The sequence below is a fragment of the Polyodon spathula genome, chromosome 17 (assembly GCF_017654505.1).
Source record: "Polyodon spathula isolate WHYD16114869_AA chromosome 17, ASM1765450v1, whole genome shotgun sequence".
Lineage (NCBI taxonomy): Eukaryota > Metazoa > Chordata > Actinopteri > Acipenseriformes > Polyodontidae > Polyodon > Polyodon spathula.
The window spans coordinates 36,480,917-36,496,428 of record NC_054550.1 but is presented as its reverse complement, the minus strand read 5'-3'; the positions used below and the strand labels follow the sequence as shown (position 1 = coordinate 36,496,428).

At 44.4% G+C, this 15,512-nt stretch overlaps 1 protein-coding gene across 4 annotated transcripts; it reads left to right on the top strand.

Moving 5' to 3' along the window:
- The first annotated feature begins 1,253 nt into the window (after positions 1-1,253).
- LOC121330421 (MAPK/MAK/MRK overlapping kinase-like) lies at positions 1,254-15,336 on the top strand. 4 transcript variants are annotated; one of them, XM_041276938.1, is made up of 12 exons: positions 1,271-1,687; positions 6,740-6,854; positions 7,485-7,574; positions 8,426-8,496; positions 8,987-9,065; positions 9,660-9,708; positions 9,841-10,019; positions 10,188-10,289; positions 10,642-10,815; positions 11,410-11,533; positions 11,834-12,025; positions 12,232-15,335. In XM_041276938.1, exons 1-12 carry the CDS (start codon positions 1,582-1,584, stop codon positions 12,310-12,312), a joined length of 1,362 nt encoding a protein of 453 aa, XP_041132872.1. In that variant the 5' UTR covers positions 1,271-1,581; the 3' UTR covers positions 12,313-15,335. The 4 variants fall into 4 exon arrangements, with proteins under 4 accessions (XP_041132874.1, XP_041132872.1, XP_041132871.1 ...); XM_041276937.1 differs by having other exon boundaries at positions 1,279-1,687; positions 12,229-15,334; XM_041276939.1 differs by lacking the exon at positions 1,271-1,687 and adding an exon at positions 6,385-6,582 and having other exon boundaries at positions 12,229-15,333.
- Positions 15,337-15,512: the final 176 nt, after the last annotated feature.

Below are 15,512 nucleotides of genomic sequence, written 5' to 3'. Positions count from 1 at the left end.
CCCCTCTGCTGGACATTAACACACGCTGCGCACAGTACATCGCAGCGCAGACGGGCAGCCACTGAGGCGCACTGCCCCCTCTGCTGGACATTAACACACGCTGCGCACAGTACATCGCAGCGCAGACGGGCAGCCACTGAGGCGCACTGCCCCCTCTGGTGGACATTAACACACGCTGCGCACAGTACATCGCAGCGCAGACGGGCAGCCACTGAGGCGCACTGCCCCCTCTGGTGGACATTAACACACACTGCGCACAGTTAACACACGCTGCGCACAGTACATCGCAGCGCAGACGGGCAGCCACTGAGGCGCACTGCCCCCTCTGGTGGACATTAACACACGCTGCGCACAGTACATCGCAGCGCAGACGGGCAGCCACTGAGGCGCACTGCCCCCTCTGCTGGACATTAACACACGCTGCGCACAGTACATCGCAGCGCAGACGGGCAGCCACTGAGGCGCACTGCCCCCTCTGCTGGACATTAACACACGCTGCGCACAGTACATCGCAGCGCAGACGGGCAGCCACTGAGGCGCACTGCCCCCTCTGGTGGACATTAACACACGCTGCGCACAGTACATCGCAGCGCAGACGGGCAGCCACTGAGGCGCACTGCCCCCTCTGCTGGACATTAACACACGCTGCGCACAGTACATCGCAGCGCAGACGGGCAGCCACTGAGGCGCACTGCCCCCTCTGCTGGACATTAACACACACTGCGCACAGTACATTGCAGCGCAGACGGGCAGCCACTGAGGCGCACTGCCCCCTCTGGTGGACACACAGCAGTACTGCAGACAGAGGAGGAATGTTTGTAGTTGGAGTTGTCTGGTGCTCAACACTACAGCCGAATTAATTACGTTACAATTATTATTATTGTCACTATTATTATTATCACTAATACTAATACGTGTTAGAGGAATCACGGTTTTTGTGATTTCTAATGAGTTAGTAACAGGGGTGCAAACGTGGCTTCCGCAAGCGCCAGTCCACTAGACATGTTTATTTACATTCATTCATGTATTTTATTCCTTAGCAGCCGTAGATGATTACACTGTCATCGGGGCTGGACTGCACACGTGTCCCAGCCACAGTCCTCCACAAAACTCGAAACTCGTTGCACAGAGAGGGCGGTTTGCGCCCCCGCGCCTGCTGCACACCTGCATATTATAAGAGGTGTTGTTTTAAGCTTTTCTTACCTGCAGCAAGGTGTTCAGAGAGACAGCACGCAGCAAAATACTACGAGCTTTATGTAATAGTGACGCTCGTCATCGCTGCCTGGTGCCCGAGGGCGTGTGTTTACTCTGGTACAGAGCAGCTCTCCAGCAGTACAGTGAAACGATCCCATTTCTGTTAGAGCGCACAATATCGCCTGAATCCCATACGCGTTCAACTGTCTGTTTTTAACTAATATTAAAACGCAGTTCATTTAATTGTGGGTATTCTGAAGAAACGAAGAGTCCATTTAAAACGTGGAATATAAGAGAAATGAACGACGCCCATAACCAGAATTCGGAAAATTAATATTAATAATTATAAAATATATCTTTTTTTTTTTTTTTTTTTTTTTTTTAATCATGGCTGACCTTGTGGATTTGATGAAGTATGGACATTATCCCGAAAAACTCCGACGCATGCAAAACAAAGAATTTACTAATCTAACCAATATTCTCCGGAACAGAGGTGAGCGCTTATTTATCACCATGGCAACCGAAAACAACACGTGTTGTTGAAGTGGCTGAGTGTCATTAGCGGTTGGCAGTGGCATTACTTTCGCGAGTGTCATTAGCGGAGGCAGTGGCATTACTTTCGCGAGTGTCATTAGCGGTTGGCAATGGCATTACTTTCGCGAGTGTCATTAGCGGAGGCAGTGGCATTACTTTCGCGAGTGTCATTAGCGGTTGGCAGTGGCATTACTTTCGCGAGTGTCATTAGCGGAGGCAATGGCATTACTTTCGCGAGTGTCATTAGCGGAGGCAATGGCATTACTTTCGCGAGTGTCATTAGCGGAGGCAGTGGCATTACTTTCGCGAGTGTCATTAGCGGTTGGCAATGGCATTACTTTCGCGAGTGTCATTAGCGGTTGGCAATGGCATTACTTTCGCGAGTGTCATTAGCGGAGGCAGTGGCATTACTTTCGCGAGTGTCATTAGCGGTTGGCAGTGGCATTACTTTCGCGAGTGTCATTAGCGGTTGGCAGTGGCATTACTTTCGCGAGTGTCATTAGCGGAGGCAGTGGCATTACTTTCGCGAGTGTCATTAGCGGAGGCAGTGGCATTACTTTCGCGAGTGTCATTAGCGGTTGGCAGTGGCATTACTTTCGCGAGTGTCATTAGCGGAGGCAGTGGCATTACTTTCGCGAGTGTCATTAGCGGAGGCAGTGGCATTACTTTCGCGAGTGTCATTAGCGGTTGGCAGTGGCATTACTTTCGCGAGTGTCATTAGCGGAGGCAGTGGCATTACTTTCGCGAGTGTCATTAGCGGAGGCAGTGGCATTACTTTCGCGAGTGTCATTAGCGGTTGGCAGTGGCATTACTTTCGCGAGTGTCATTAGCGGAGGCAGTGGCATTACTTTCGCGAGTGTCATTAGCGGAGGCAGTGGCATTACTTTCGCGAGTGTCATTAGCGGAGGCAGTGGCATTACTTTCGCGAGTGTCATTAGCGGAGGCAGTGGCATTACTTTCGCGAGTGTCATTAGCGGTTGGCAATGGCATTACTTTCGCGAGTGTCATTAGCGGTTGGCAGTGGCATTACTTTCGCGAGTGTCATTAGCGGAGGCAGTGGCATTACTTTCGCGAGTGTCATTAGCGGAGGCAATGGCATTACTTTCGCGAGTGTCATTAGCGGTTGGCAATGGCATTACTTTCGCGAGTGTCATTAGCGGAGGCAGTGGCATTACTTTCGCGAGTGTCATTAGCGGAGGCAGTGGCATTACTTTCGCGAGTGTCATTAGCGGTTGGCAATGGCATTACTTTCGCGAGTGTCATTAGCGGTTGGCAATGGCATTACTTTCGCGAGTGTCATTAGCGGAGGCAGTGGCATTACTTTCGCGAGTGTCATTAGCGGTTGGCAGTGGCATTACTTTCGCGAGTGTCATTAGCGGTTGGCAGTGGCATTACTTTCGCGAGTGTCATTAGCGGTTGGCAATGGCATTACTTTCGCGAGTGTCATTAGCGGTTGGCAATGGCATTACTTTCGCGAGTGTCATTAGCGGTTGGCAGTGGCATTACTTTCGCGAGTGTCATTAGCGGTTGGCAGTGGCATTACTTTCGCGAGTGTCATTAGCGGTTGGCAATGGCATTACTTTCGCGAGTGTCATTAGCGGAGGCAGTGGCATTACTTTCGCGAGTGTCATTAGCGGAGGCAGTGGCATTACTTTCGCGAGTGTCATTAGCGGAGGCAGTGGCATTACTTTCGCGAGTGTCATTAGCGGTTGGCAGTGGCATTACTTTCGCGAGTGTCATTAGCGGAGGCAGTGGCATTACTTTCGCGAGTGTCATTAGCGGTTGGCAATGGCATTACTTTCGCGAGTGTCATTAGCGGTTGGCAATGGCATTACTTTCGCGAGTGTCATTAGCGGAGGCAGTGGCATTACTTTCGGCATTAGCGGTTGGCAGTGGCATTACTTTCGCGAGTGTCATTAGCGGAGGCAGTGGCATTACTTTCGCGAGTGTCATTAGCGGTTGGCAATGGCATTACTTTCGCGAGTGTCATTAGCGGTTGGCAATGGCATTACTTTCGCGAGTGTCATTATCGGTTGGCAATGGCATTACTTTCGCGAGTGTCATTAGCGGTTGGCAATGGCATTACTTTCGCGAGTGTCATTAGCGGTTGGCAATGGCATTACTTTCGCGAGTGTCATTAGCGGTTGGCAATGGCATTACTTTCGCGAGTGTCATTAGCGGTTGGCAGTGGCATTACTTTCGCGAGTGTCATTAGCGGTTGGCAGTGGCATTACTTTCGCGAGTGTCATTAGCGGTTGGCAGTGGCATTACTTTCGCGAGTGTCATTAGCGGTTGGCAATGGCATTACTTTCGCGAGTGTCATTAGCGGTTGGCAGTGGCATTACTTTCGCGAGTGTCATTAGCGGTTGGCAGTGGCATTACTTTCGCGAGTGTCATTAGCGGTTGGCAGTGGCATTACTTTCGCGAGTGTCATTAGCGGAGGCAATGGCATTACTTTCGCGAGTGTCATTAGCGGAGGCAGTGGCATTACTTTCGCGAGTGTCATTAGCGGTTGGCAATGGCATTACTTTCGCGAGTGTCATTAGCGGTTGGCAGTGGCATTACTTTCGCGAGTGTCATTAGCGGTTGGCAGTGGCATTACTTTCGCGAGTGTCATTAGCGGTTGGCAATGGCATTACTTTCGCGAGTGTCATTAGCGGTTGGCAGTGGCATTACTTTCGCGAGTGTCATTAGCGGTTGGCAGTGGCATTACTTTCGCGAGTGTCATTAGCGGAGGCAGTGGCATTACTTTCGCGAGTGTCATTAGCGGTTGGCAGTGGCATTACTTTCGCGAGTGTCATTAGCGGTTGGCAGTGGCATTACTTTCGCGAGTGTCATTAGCGGTTGGCAGTGGCATTACTTTCGCGAGTGTCATTAGCGGTTGGCAGTGGCATTACTTTCGCGAGTGTCATTAGCGGTTGGCAGTGGCATTACTTTCGCGAGTGTCATTAGCGGTTGGCAATGGCATTACTTTCGCGAGTGTCATTAGCGGTTGGCAGTGGCATTACTTTCGCGAGTGTCATTAGCGGTTGGCAATGGCATTACTTTCGCGAGTGTCATTAGCGGAGGCAGTGGCATTACTTTCGCGAGTGTCATTAGCGGTTGGCAGTGGCATTACTTTCGCGAGTGTCATTAGCGGTTGGCAGTGGCATTACTTTCGCGAGTGTCATTAGCGGTTGGCAATGGCATTACTTTCGCGAGTGTCATTAGCGGTTGGCAGTGGCATTACTTTCGCGAGTGTCATTAGCGGTTGGCAATGGCATTACTTTCGCGAGTGTCATTAGCGGAGGCAGTGGCATTACTTTCGCGAGTGTCATTAGCGGTTGGCAATGGCATTACTTTCGCGAGTGTCATTAGCGGTTGGCAATGGCATTACTTTCGCGAGTGTCATTAGCGGTTGGCAGTGGCATTACTTTCGCGAGTGTCATTAGCGGTTGGCAGTGGCATTACTTTCGCGAGTGTCATTAGCGGTTGGCAGTGGCATTACTTTCGCGAGTGTCATTAGCGGTTGGCAGTGGCATTACTTTCGCGAGTGTCATTAGCGGTTGGCAGTGGCATTACTTTCGCGAGTGTCATTAGCGGTTGGCAATGGCATTACTTTCGCGAGTGTCATTAGCGGTTGGCAATGGCATTACTTTCGCGAGTGTCATTAGCGGTTGGCAATGGCATTACTTTCGCGAGTGTCATTAGCGGAGGCAATGGCATTACTTTCGCGAGTGTCATTAGCGGTTGGCAGTGGCATTACTTTCGCGAGTGTCATTAGCGGAGGCAATGGCATTACTTTCGCGAGTGTCATTAGCGGTTGGCAATGGCATTACTTTCGCGAGTGTCATTAGCGGTTGGCAGTGGCATTACTTTCGCGAGTGTCATTAGCGGTTGGCAATGGCATTACTTTCGCGAGTGTCATTAGCGGTTGGCAATGGCATTACTTTCGCGAGTGTCATTAGCGGTTGGCAATGGCATTACTTTCGCGAGTGTCATTAGCGGTTGGCAGTGGCATTACTTTCGCGAGTGTCATTAGCGGTTGGCAATGGCATTACTTTGTTTTTTTCAGTCAAGTCCCGTCCATGTTATAGCGATATGGGGAGAACAGATTTCAAGTCTGTTTGGCTGCAGGTTGAAAGTAAAGGCATGCTTACATTGTTGGATTTAATTTAAATTATTGTTACCAGCAGCTTTAATGATTCTTTGCCAATGCATTTTAATCTTCAAAGCAAACACGCACTTTCAGCAAACGGCATATAGTTAAAGATAAACCAGCATTACCGATACAGCAATGAAGAAAACGATCCTGAACAGAACCCGAGAGTCGGACAGCTGCTCCCCACCACTGACATCACGATACAAGTCGGTTACATCACAGCTGCTCCCCACCACTGACATCACGATACAAGTCGGTTACATCACAGCTGCTCCCCACCACTGACATCACGATACAAGTCGGTTACATCACAGCTGCTCCCCACCACTGACATCACGATACAAGTCGGTTACATCACAGCTGCTCCCCACCACTGACATCACGATACAAGTCAGTTACATCACAGCTGCTCCCCACCACTGACATCACGATAGAAGCCCGTGCTACTTGGATGACGTGACTGCATTTGAGCACTTTGCTGAAGAGGTCGAAGTTGAAGCGTGCCTGGTTACCAAGGAGACAGTTACAACATGGCGAGTGCGTGCGTGGAAATGAAATGAAGAAGACAGCGAGGAAACACAGTCCAGTAGTTTGATAAGTCATTTTCAGCTGTGGCAAATGAAACGATGAAGCTCTGTGTTTGCTGTCGACACGATGATACGGGCCCTCTTCATTTAAACGGCGCTAGTGCAGATGAAAGGCAGGGATGGATAGTAAGTTGTGCATATCCTGTGCGTGATAGTTGCAGTGTAGTAATGTTTAGAGGCAAGGCATTATTATTGTCACCTGCGCTGCTTGTTTAGACCAGTTTAAGCAATCCCAGTCGGTATCTTGGGCGCGTTTGGGTTCATTTTTTCTTTCTTTTTACAGAATACAGAATAATCGGTAAAATCGGCGAAGGCACGTTTTCCGAAGTGGTCAAGGCGCAGAGTCTCCAAGACGGGGGTTATTACGCGTGCAAAAAGATGAAGCAGCGCTTTGAGAGGTATGTTTTAACAACAGGAAAAAAGAAACAAGCAAACCAAAAAAAAAAAAAAATAAAGATTTCTCTTTAACTTTTAGCGATGTAAAAGATGTCGTGCTTCATTTTTAGGGTTTGGAGAGGGATGTGTAGTTAACGCAGTGTCTTCTCATTGCAGCTTTAACTGTCTCTTGCTCGCGTTTGTTTCTGTCAGAGTTCCTGTCATTGATTCATTGCTCATTTCTCTTGTGATTATCAGAGACACGAAGACAGCCTGGTATCGAAACCCTGGGCTCTGGTCACAGAATTCTTTATCGCAAGTGCTTCTAAAATGTATCTTAGGTTAAACAGCGCTTTGTAAAAGCAAAACCATTTATAAAACAGTAAAAAAAGGTTTTATTAACTAAGTGCTGTAATTATTATTATTATTTATTTTATTATATTAATAATAATAATAATAATAATAATAATAATAATAATAATAATAATAAAATGTTTAACTTAACCTTCCTTAAAACAGTTGTTACATATCCTTTTGTCAGGGTGTCCAGTACCCTGTATTTCATATTGTTATGATCAGAGGCCTGGGCATGCATGTATGTATTTATTAATTCATTAATTCAGTGTTGTTTTTATTTAACACATGTCCTTCAGCACAGAGCAAGTGAACAACCTGCGTGAAATCCAAGCCATGAGGAGACTGAGCCCTCATCCTAATATCCTCCAGCTGCAGGAGGTGCTTCAGTAAGTGCATCTGCTCCCCAGGGCTGAACTGGAACTCTTTACAACACACTTACAAGGGAGAGCTTTTAGCTCCACAGTCGTCATGCGGGTTACTTTGTAACTTAGAGATTACTTAGAGAGTTGACCCTGAGTGGACACACTCACATGCAACAGAAGCCACTACTTAGCCCACAGTAACTGTGCTCCTCAGAGCAGGTGGGTTTAATAAACATTGAAGTATTTCACTGAAGGCTCTTCACTTGTTTGTTATTCTTCTCATTATTTTGTTCTCTCAGGATTTTTTTAGTTTTTTTGCTAGTGATGATTGAAGTAAATCACTTTGAGAATCTGGCTCATTGTGCTGCACACTCGTGTTCATTTGGTTAGCTCATGCATTTTGTATCGGTCTGTTCTCTTCACTCTCCAGCGTCTCCGACTGGTAAAGTTCCCTGGAGAAGGTCTTGGCATGTCACATGATCGTGAAACAGTTCACGTCTTTCTTTTTCAGCACATGCCCTGTCTCGCTGACCTGATCGAGTCACATTCAATATTCCTTCAATGACAAGAACATGATAAGCACGTCTGTCTGCTCTCACTATGTGAATACTGCACACAGACATACATGCGTTCCTGTTTATAGTGAAGAGTCTGGATAGTTAACTAACGATGGCGTTTCTGTTTGCTGTCGCTCATCTGCTCCATGTACCATGTCCTGCTAGGGTTACAGCGTTTGTTGGACTATTTCAATTTGAACATTGGTCCCAGCACTGCTTCTTTGCATAATGTAATTAACAGCAAGCTTCCTTTTCAATGAGGTGCACTTTGCATGAATTCAATGGGACTCTCTGAATCACTGCTTTCTTTGTGTTTAGCGATAGAAAGACGGGCTCCCTCTCTCTAATATGCGAGCTCATGGAGATGAACGTCTATGAGTTAATACGAGGTCAGTATGGGTTTGCTGTGAATCTTGCATTTCTGTTTTATGGTGTGCTTGTTAAAGATTGCTTTCAGGGGCTGTGCTGTTGGTATATCAGCAGAAACAGCATTGGAGAATGAGAGAGAGCCCACAGCATTGCAGAATGAGAATGAGCCCACAGCAGTAGAGCCTTACACAGTATTGGAGAATGAGAGAGAGATCCCACAGCATTAGAGCCTTACACAGCATTGGAGAATGAGAGAGAGCCCACAGCATTAGAGCTTTACATAGCATTGTAGAATGAGAGCCCACAGCATTAGAGCCTTACACAGCATTGGAGAATGAGAGAGAGAGCCCACAGCATTAGAGCTTTACATAGCATTGTAGAATGAGAGTGAGCCCACAGCATTAGAGCCTTACACAGGTGATGTGTAGATTCGATTTTTAAATTGTGAAGAAATAAGAGTCTCTACATTGACACATAATCAAGTATTACAGCCTTCCCTTGTAATTGCAGGACGAAGGGATCCTTTACCTGAAAATAAAATAAAGAGTTATATGTACCAGCTGTGTAAGTCTCTGGATCACATGCACAGGTAAGTACGGAGCGAAATTATTTTAGGGAGGAAGGGAGCCTTCTCTCCTGAACTCGGAACAGGAAATAGGGATTCTCTGCCAGGATGTTCCTATTTGAAAGAGTAAGTCTTTGCTTGCATTACTGCATTAAACAGGCGTTATCTGCAGAAGCAGCTCACAGTTTCTAAGCAGATTTTTAGTCTTCACTATATACTGTATTAAAACCTCTGTACAGTCATTTTCATGAGAGGACAACCTGGCAGACTGGCCCCCAATATGAGAGATCTGTCCATCTGTACACTGTTCTTGTGTGTGTGCAGCTCAGAGCACTGCAGCTGCAGTTCTGGCTCTATTGTTTCTCTCCATGTGTCCCTTGGAAACAAGATGCCCAGCTCGCATGCCCTAGTTAACTGAATAAACAAACAGAACCAGCAAGCATGTTTACTCAGCGATTATGTACTCAAGGTTGTGCTTAATGTGTACTTTTAGTTAATATTTCAAGTGACCTGTGAAATATAGCTTTAGTTTATGAGTGTTTTAATGAACTTAAGAAAATTACAAGTAGTTTTTTTTTTTAATAAAATAAAAACTTTTTGTTTGCTTTCTTGTTGCAGAAACGGAATCTTTCACCGAGACGTGAAGCCAGAAAACATCTTGATCAGGGTAAATAATAACTGTACCACTTCCCTGCACAGACATGCCACACACATAGCCACGTATTAGCTGGTATCTCCTGCACTGTCTCCATGATGAGGAGGAGTGGGGATCTAACACAGCCCTTCTCATACTCTGCAGAGAGACGTGCTGAAGCTGGCTGATTTCGGCTCCTGCAGGAGTGTGTACTCGAAGCCTCCATACACAGAGTACATTTCCACCCGCTGGTACCGCGCTCCTGAGTGCCTCCTTACAGATGGGCATTACAGCTACAAAATGGACATCTGGAGCGCTGGTTGCGTCTTCTTTGAGATCGTCAGGTACCTAGGGACACGGTCATTACAGCACAAGTACTCTGGCGTACAGTGCAATGCATGAGTTTGCATGTGATCTTTCCTTACATAAAAGTACAAGAACAGATTGAATAGTGTTGTTTATTATACTGACCTGCTCAGTGCTTTGAGCTCTTATACATTTTTCCTTCACAGCCTAAATCCACTTTTTCCTGGGTCCAATGAGCTAGATCAGATTTCCAGGATCCATGATGTCCTTGGCACTCCTGATGGTGCTGTTTTAAGGAAGTTTAAGCAGTAAGTGTGCTGCTTATATTTATTCATTCAAATGTAAAGGATTGTTTTTAGCTGTGAAACATGTCACACAATGGCAGAACTCAACATCATCTTCTACCAGCAATGAAAATGCACTTTGAAAAAGGAAATGCATTCCTGAACCCAGAATGAACCCTGTAACCCTCTGCATGGTGTGTTTATGAATCTGCAACAATGTATTACTGCCACTAAGTGTTACTACAGGAGCCCTTTTGTCAAAAAGCTCAAAGTTGTTGCAGGTGTGGCATCAGCGAATGTTACAGCCTAAATCCGCGAATCGTTCCACTCAGTCTGTTATCTTCATTCTGTTATGCTGATTGAATTTCATTCCCAGGTCCAGAGCAATGCGCTTTGACTTCCCTCCAAAGAAAGGCTCTGGGATCTCCCGTCTGATTCCCCGCAGCAGCTCCGAGAGCCTGTCGCTGATGTACGAGATGCTGCAGTACGAGCCGGAGGAGAGGACCAGCAGCAAGGCAGCGCTGCAGCACCCTTACTTCAAAGAGCTCAGGTAGGGGAGCCTTTCGTGCAAAACTGAAGCAGCAAAGTGCTAATGTAGCACAGGCCTCTCAGGTAGCTGGCTTTGTGATTAAGGAAAGCATACCAAAGGTGTTATACTTGTTCTGAAGTGTTGAGATAAGCTCTATACATACACTCAACACAACATGCAATGTGCTGAGCTGTCTGCATATTGAAAGCACTTCTCACGATGCAGCCTAACGGAGCAGCGGTATTCATACTGACAACATAGCAGCTCGATCAATCCAGCTGAGAGGCTACAGATCAGATTAGTCTGGCAGCATCACTTTAGTAGAATAGACTACAGTGCATCTCAGAAACCGTCATAGAGGTCTGCACAGTAGAGACCCCCCCCCGAGGTAAATTGAAACAATGCATTGAAGAAGCCCAATGGATCACTGGAGGGCTTCAGCCATCACAGAAATGTATTTAGATTGCAGTTAACAAATCATCTGAGGATTCTTTTTTTTTTACCTGATGAAAGGGCAGAGAGGCACCTGCTGGGAGCACGACACAGTCACTGTCATGAGTTGCTGGCACTGACTGGGCGCATTACAGTCTCTGTCTTGTTTCCCGTCCCTCACAGGGTGGCAGAGAAACAAGCTGCCACACTGCGGCGTGCGATCGGAGCCGTGCAGCAGGGTGAGAACAGCGGGACCCCAAACTCAATAGATAACCTCTGGAGAATTGCACGGCAAGGAAGAAAACCGGTGAGACAAACCGCTTACACAGCTTTTAAAATCCTGACCGGCTTCTAGCAAAATCAGTTTTATTTTCTATTGGAGTAATATGTCATCATTTCAAATAAAGAAAGAAATGTAGTGACTCATTGATTAAAGTAATGAAAAACCAAGCCAAGGAATGCTATCAGAACCCCATCCTACATTTCATGCTGTTCAAATTGTTTTTACACAGCTTTCCTAGGAGTGTTTGTATGTGAGCAATGCCTTTCTACTGCGAGTCAAACACAACACATAACTTAATCCCCCTTTAAACCGTTCCCTCTCCAGCATCATATAAGATATGTGCAGGAGCCTCTGGTGAGACGTCATGGTCCTCCTTATCCGCTGGAATTGCCAAAGTTAAACGTAGCTGCACCGAAGATCCCCACATACCCCATGTCCTCGCTGACGTCAGTCCTGTCACAGAACGTAACTCTCCCAGTGCTGCAGCCAACAAAATCCAATGCAAAAATCAGCAAGGTGCATGGTTCTGTTTATTTATTCAAAAATATATTCATAGGCCAAAAGATTATAAAGGACCTCTGTTTACTGGAAGGAAATACAAATATAAAGTTCCTAGCTGCTTTCCATTGATGAATTTTTTGTTTTGATACAGTAGCTCAAATCACTTCACCACAAACAACTGCAATAATCTATGTTCTGTTTCTCTTCCTGTTCTCCAGCAGCCTAGCAAAGAGCAGCCACTTAAACCTTGTTTGAAAACTTACCACATCCCACCACTGGAAAGAAAAGGTGGGGACTTGTGAAACTCACGTGACTCAGTCGTTGCATGCCAGACTTCCTGCGAGGATAGAAGGTGGTGCTGTCAAGTGATCAAATGGAAAGAGGCTCTTGTACTGCCAGGCATGCTGTACACTGGACAGCTCTTGTGCCTTCTCTCATTGACAATGGTCACATGAAGCAGAGTCAGGGAGGTGGACTGTAAGGCAGCACCTGATCCTGGCAGTGGAGGACAGTGTACCAAACTGCATTGTATTAGGGTATTTTAATGCACTAATATATATAAAGAATCTGTTTCTACAAGTGTTCTGAACTGTGTGCTCCTACCGTTGAGAAAACAACCACCCACACCCTACCTCCAACTTGTACTGGCATGTACAGCTGAAAGGAAGTTGGCAGTGTGCAGTGTTACCCCTTCTGCAACTGCCAGCATTCAGTCACACAACGGCTTCGCTACATACACAAGCCGTTTCGAATGTAATCACTATTTTTATACTTGGTTTATGTTTGTTACTAAGCAGATAAATTGTGTGTGTGCGTATCCCCTGGATACAATGGCAGCATTTACCAATAATTAAACAAACCAAGTGGAAGTACATTGTTATTAGTATTTTCTCTATAATGACACTTCTGGTCATCAATAAACTGGCACATACCAAACATGCATAAAACAAAAACTATCGGACACCGATGTTAAGCAATACGCCACCAGAAAACAAAGGGTTACACTTTTATGAAATGAATGTATGTTTTTAATCATATTTGTAAATATGATCTTTTCAGGAGCACAGCTGGCTTGGCATTATTTGAACGTGATATTTTATATATATTACACATACACACTATACAGAGAGTTTGCTGTTATGAGCTGCACTGAAAACAATGGGCAGTGTTTAGTATATTAATAGAGTTGCTGCATTAAACAGACACTTGCTATAAATAAACATGATCTATTACCTATGCCAAGTCTCTGTATAAGAACCCCCCCTCAATCAGAACTGTAATAGCAAGATCAAAAAACCTACACAAGAAAGGTTTCAGGTTTTTTTTGTTGTTTCTTCAAACTGTTTATAAAACATTTTGTACTTACAAGTTTTCATTGTAGTAAGTATCAGCATTTGTTGAGCATTATATAAGCGTGTTTTCAAATACAATAAAAGCTTCTTAGAATATTTCAAGCTGTTTTTGCACCAAAATAAATAACACGCAGTAGAATAAAATCTGAACCCTCGCTCTCAGTGAAAGTGACTTGCAGGGACGACAGGGATGTTAGATTCCTTTTAATTTCCAATACGTTCAAACTGGAACATAAAGGACTTTCTGTAAGCACTCGAAACAGCAACGACGAGAACCCCTAAATCAAAGTGCTGTTGCTTAAGAATGCTTCGCAACATGAATGCGTATGAGATTAAATGTGTACGTGAAAAAGACCGAACACGTCCTGAATACATGACCTCACACTGCACACAACCTTCTGTGTACAGCACTACAGCTGACCTCCAGCTTGCATGCATTTCTTCAACAAAGGTGAAATGTTTAACAGCTCTAAACTATTAAAACCCTAACAGATGAACATAATGCTTTTCCACTGGGGTAAAGTAGGAATTTCCCAGCTTTACCACCAGGAGGTGCACAGCGTACAGTTAAACTCTCCGATAATCTCCTGGAACTCTGATGCAACACGGAATCAAGATGCCAACCTGCAACCGGTTGAGAAGAGACATGCTGGACAGATTGTGTGACTAAGCCACCTCTATTTAAAAGTTTACACAGCGAAACATATAAAGTGAAACTGTATCCGTAACAAGGTTACAGCTCCAGTAATGCATACTAAAATTCTGAAGGTACAGTACATATATATATATTTAACCCTTTCATTTTATTTGGGGGGGGTGGGGATCAAGCGCTCCTTTTCAGGAACATCAGGTGCTAAAAGGGTTAATGAAATGAGTAAAACTTTATAGAAGTGAATACAAGTCTTAATAGAAATGGAAACACAGTTACATGGCTCTGCTGATAGAAAACCCCAGAGACAAATACATCCCTCTGAGCTGCAGCACTGTTAAAACCAATTAAAAAAAAACAATGATCCAGTGCAGTCCATTAAACGAATGTGTTCCCTAAACAGGCATTTCCCTAGACAGTCTTGTCTGTTCTCTGACGACACTCTTTATATAAAGCTCCATAGATTGAAAGAGACTTTTCACACAGCATGTTCACATTAACAGTGAGGGCATCAGACCGCAAGCCCTGCTCAACCTTGCACTGAAATATTCTCCAGCTTCATCGGTCCCTAGTGGCTGCTATTTCAATTTACACAGAACAGCAACGTTTAGAAAAAGTTGGTCTTTTATTAAATCTTTAAGTCTAAATAGACTTTCCTGAGCTTCAAATATTTGCCAAGTTTGAGCATTATTCTACCTAACAGCTGTATATAGTGGAACAATAAGGACACATTTAGCTTCAACTTGGAGATAATAGCATTCGATACAGATATCTCCTACACCAAACATCTAATTCAAAAATAGAGATCGGAAATGTTTTTTTTTTTTTTTGTACAACAGAAAAGAAAACAAAAACCTGCATATTCAAGATTGTTTTAATATTATTAATAATATGTAGAATTGCTTCTGCATTAGAAATCTCACTATTCTTTCTTTATAATGAAGATGCACTTCAGCTAGTGTAATGATCATTTGTTTGCCCCATCAAATCACTGAATTACAATATTTATACATATAATACAGAGCCGATTGTAATGTGAAACAATATTAAAATAAATGCTCAAGAGATACAAAGGAATTCTTTCTTTTCTCCGAGTCCTAGCTTTTCGGGAGTGCTTGCACAACCCACATTTTTAAAGCTGTTCTCCTCTAACATTAAACTATTAAGTGCAAACAAATTTTCTTTTTAAAAAACTATGATTGCAGCATCCAACCTTGAGTCACAATTGTTAAGCTAGAAAGTAATGACTTTCGATCCCTGACCAGTGCATCCAGGCTGTCTTCTAACACACACACACATTATATATATATATATATATATATATATATATATATATATATATATATATATATATATATATATATATATATATATATATATACACACACAATACACACACACACACACATATACACATACATATATATATACATATATATATATATATATATATATATATATATATATATATATATATATATATATATATATATATATATAT

Excerpts from the sequence above, each read along its gene's own strand:
- LOC121330421 (XM_041276937.1), top strand. The coding sequence starts at position 1,582 with ATGGCTGACCTTGTGGATTTGATGAAGTATGGACATTATCCCGAAAAA. Across the intron at positions 8,497-8,986 it reads CGTCTATGAGTTAATACGAG|GACGAAGGGATCCTTTACCT; the intron begins GTCAGTATGGGT and ends TTGTAATTGCAG. Across the intron at positions 11,534-11,833 it reads CACGGCAAGGAAGAAAACCG|CATCATATAAGATATGTGCA; the intron begins GTGAGACAAACC and ends TTCCCTCTCCAG.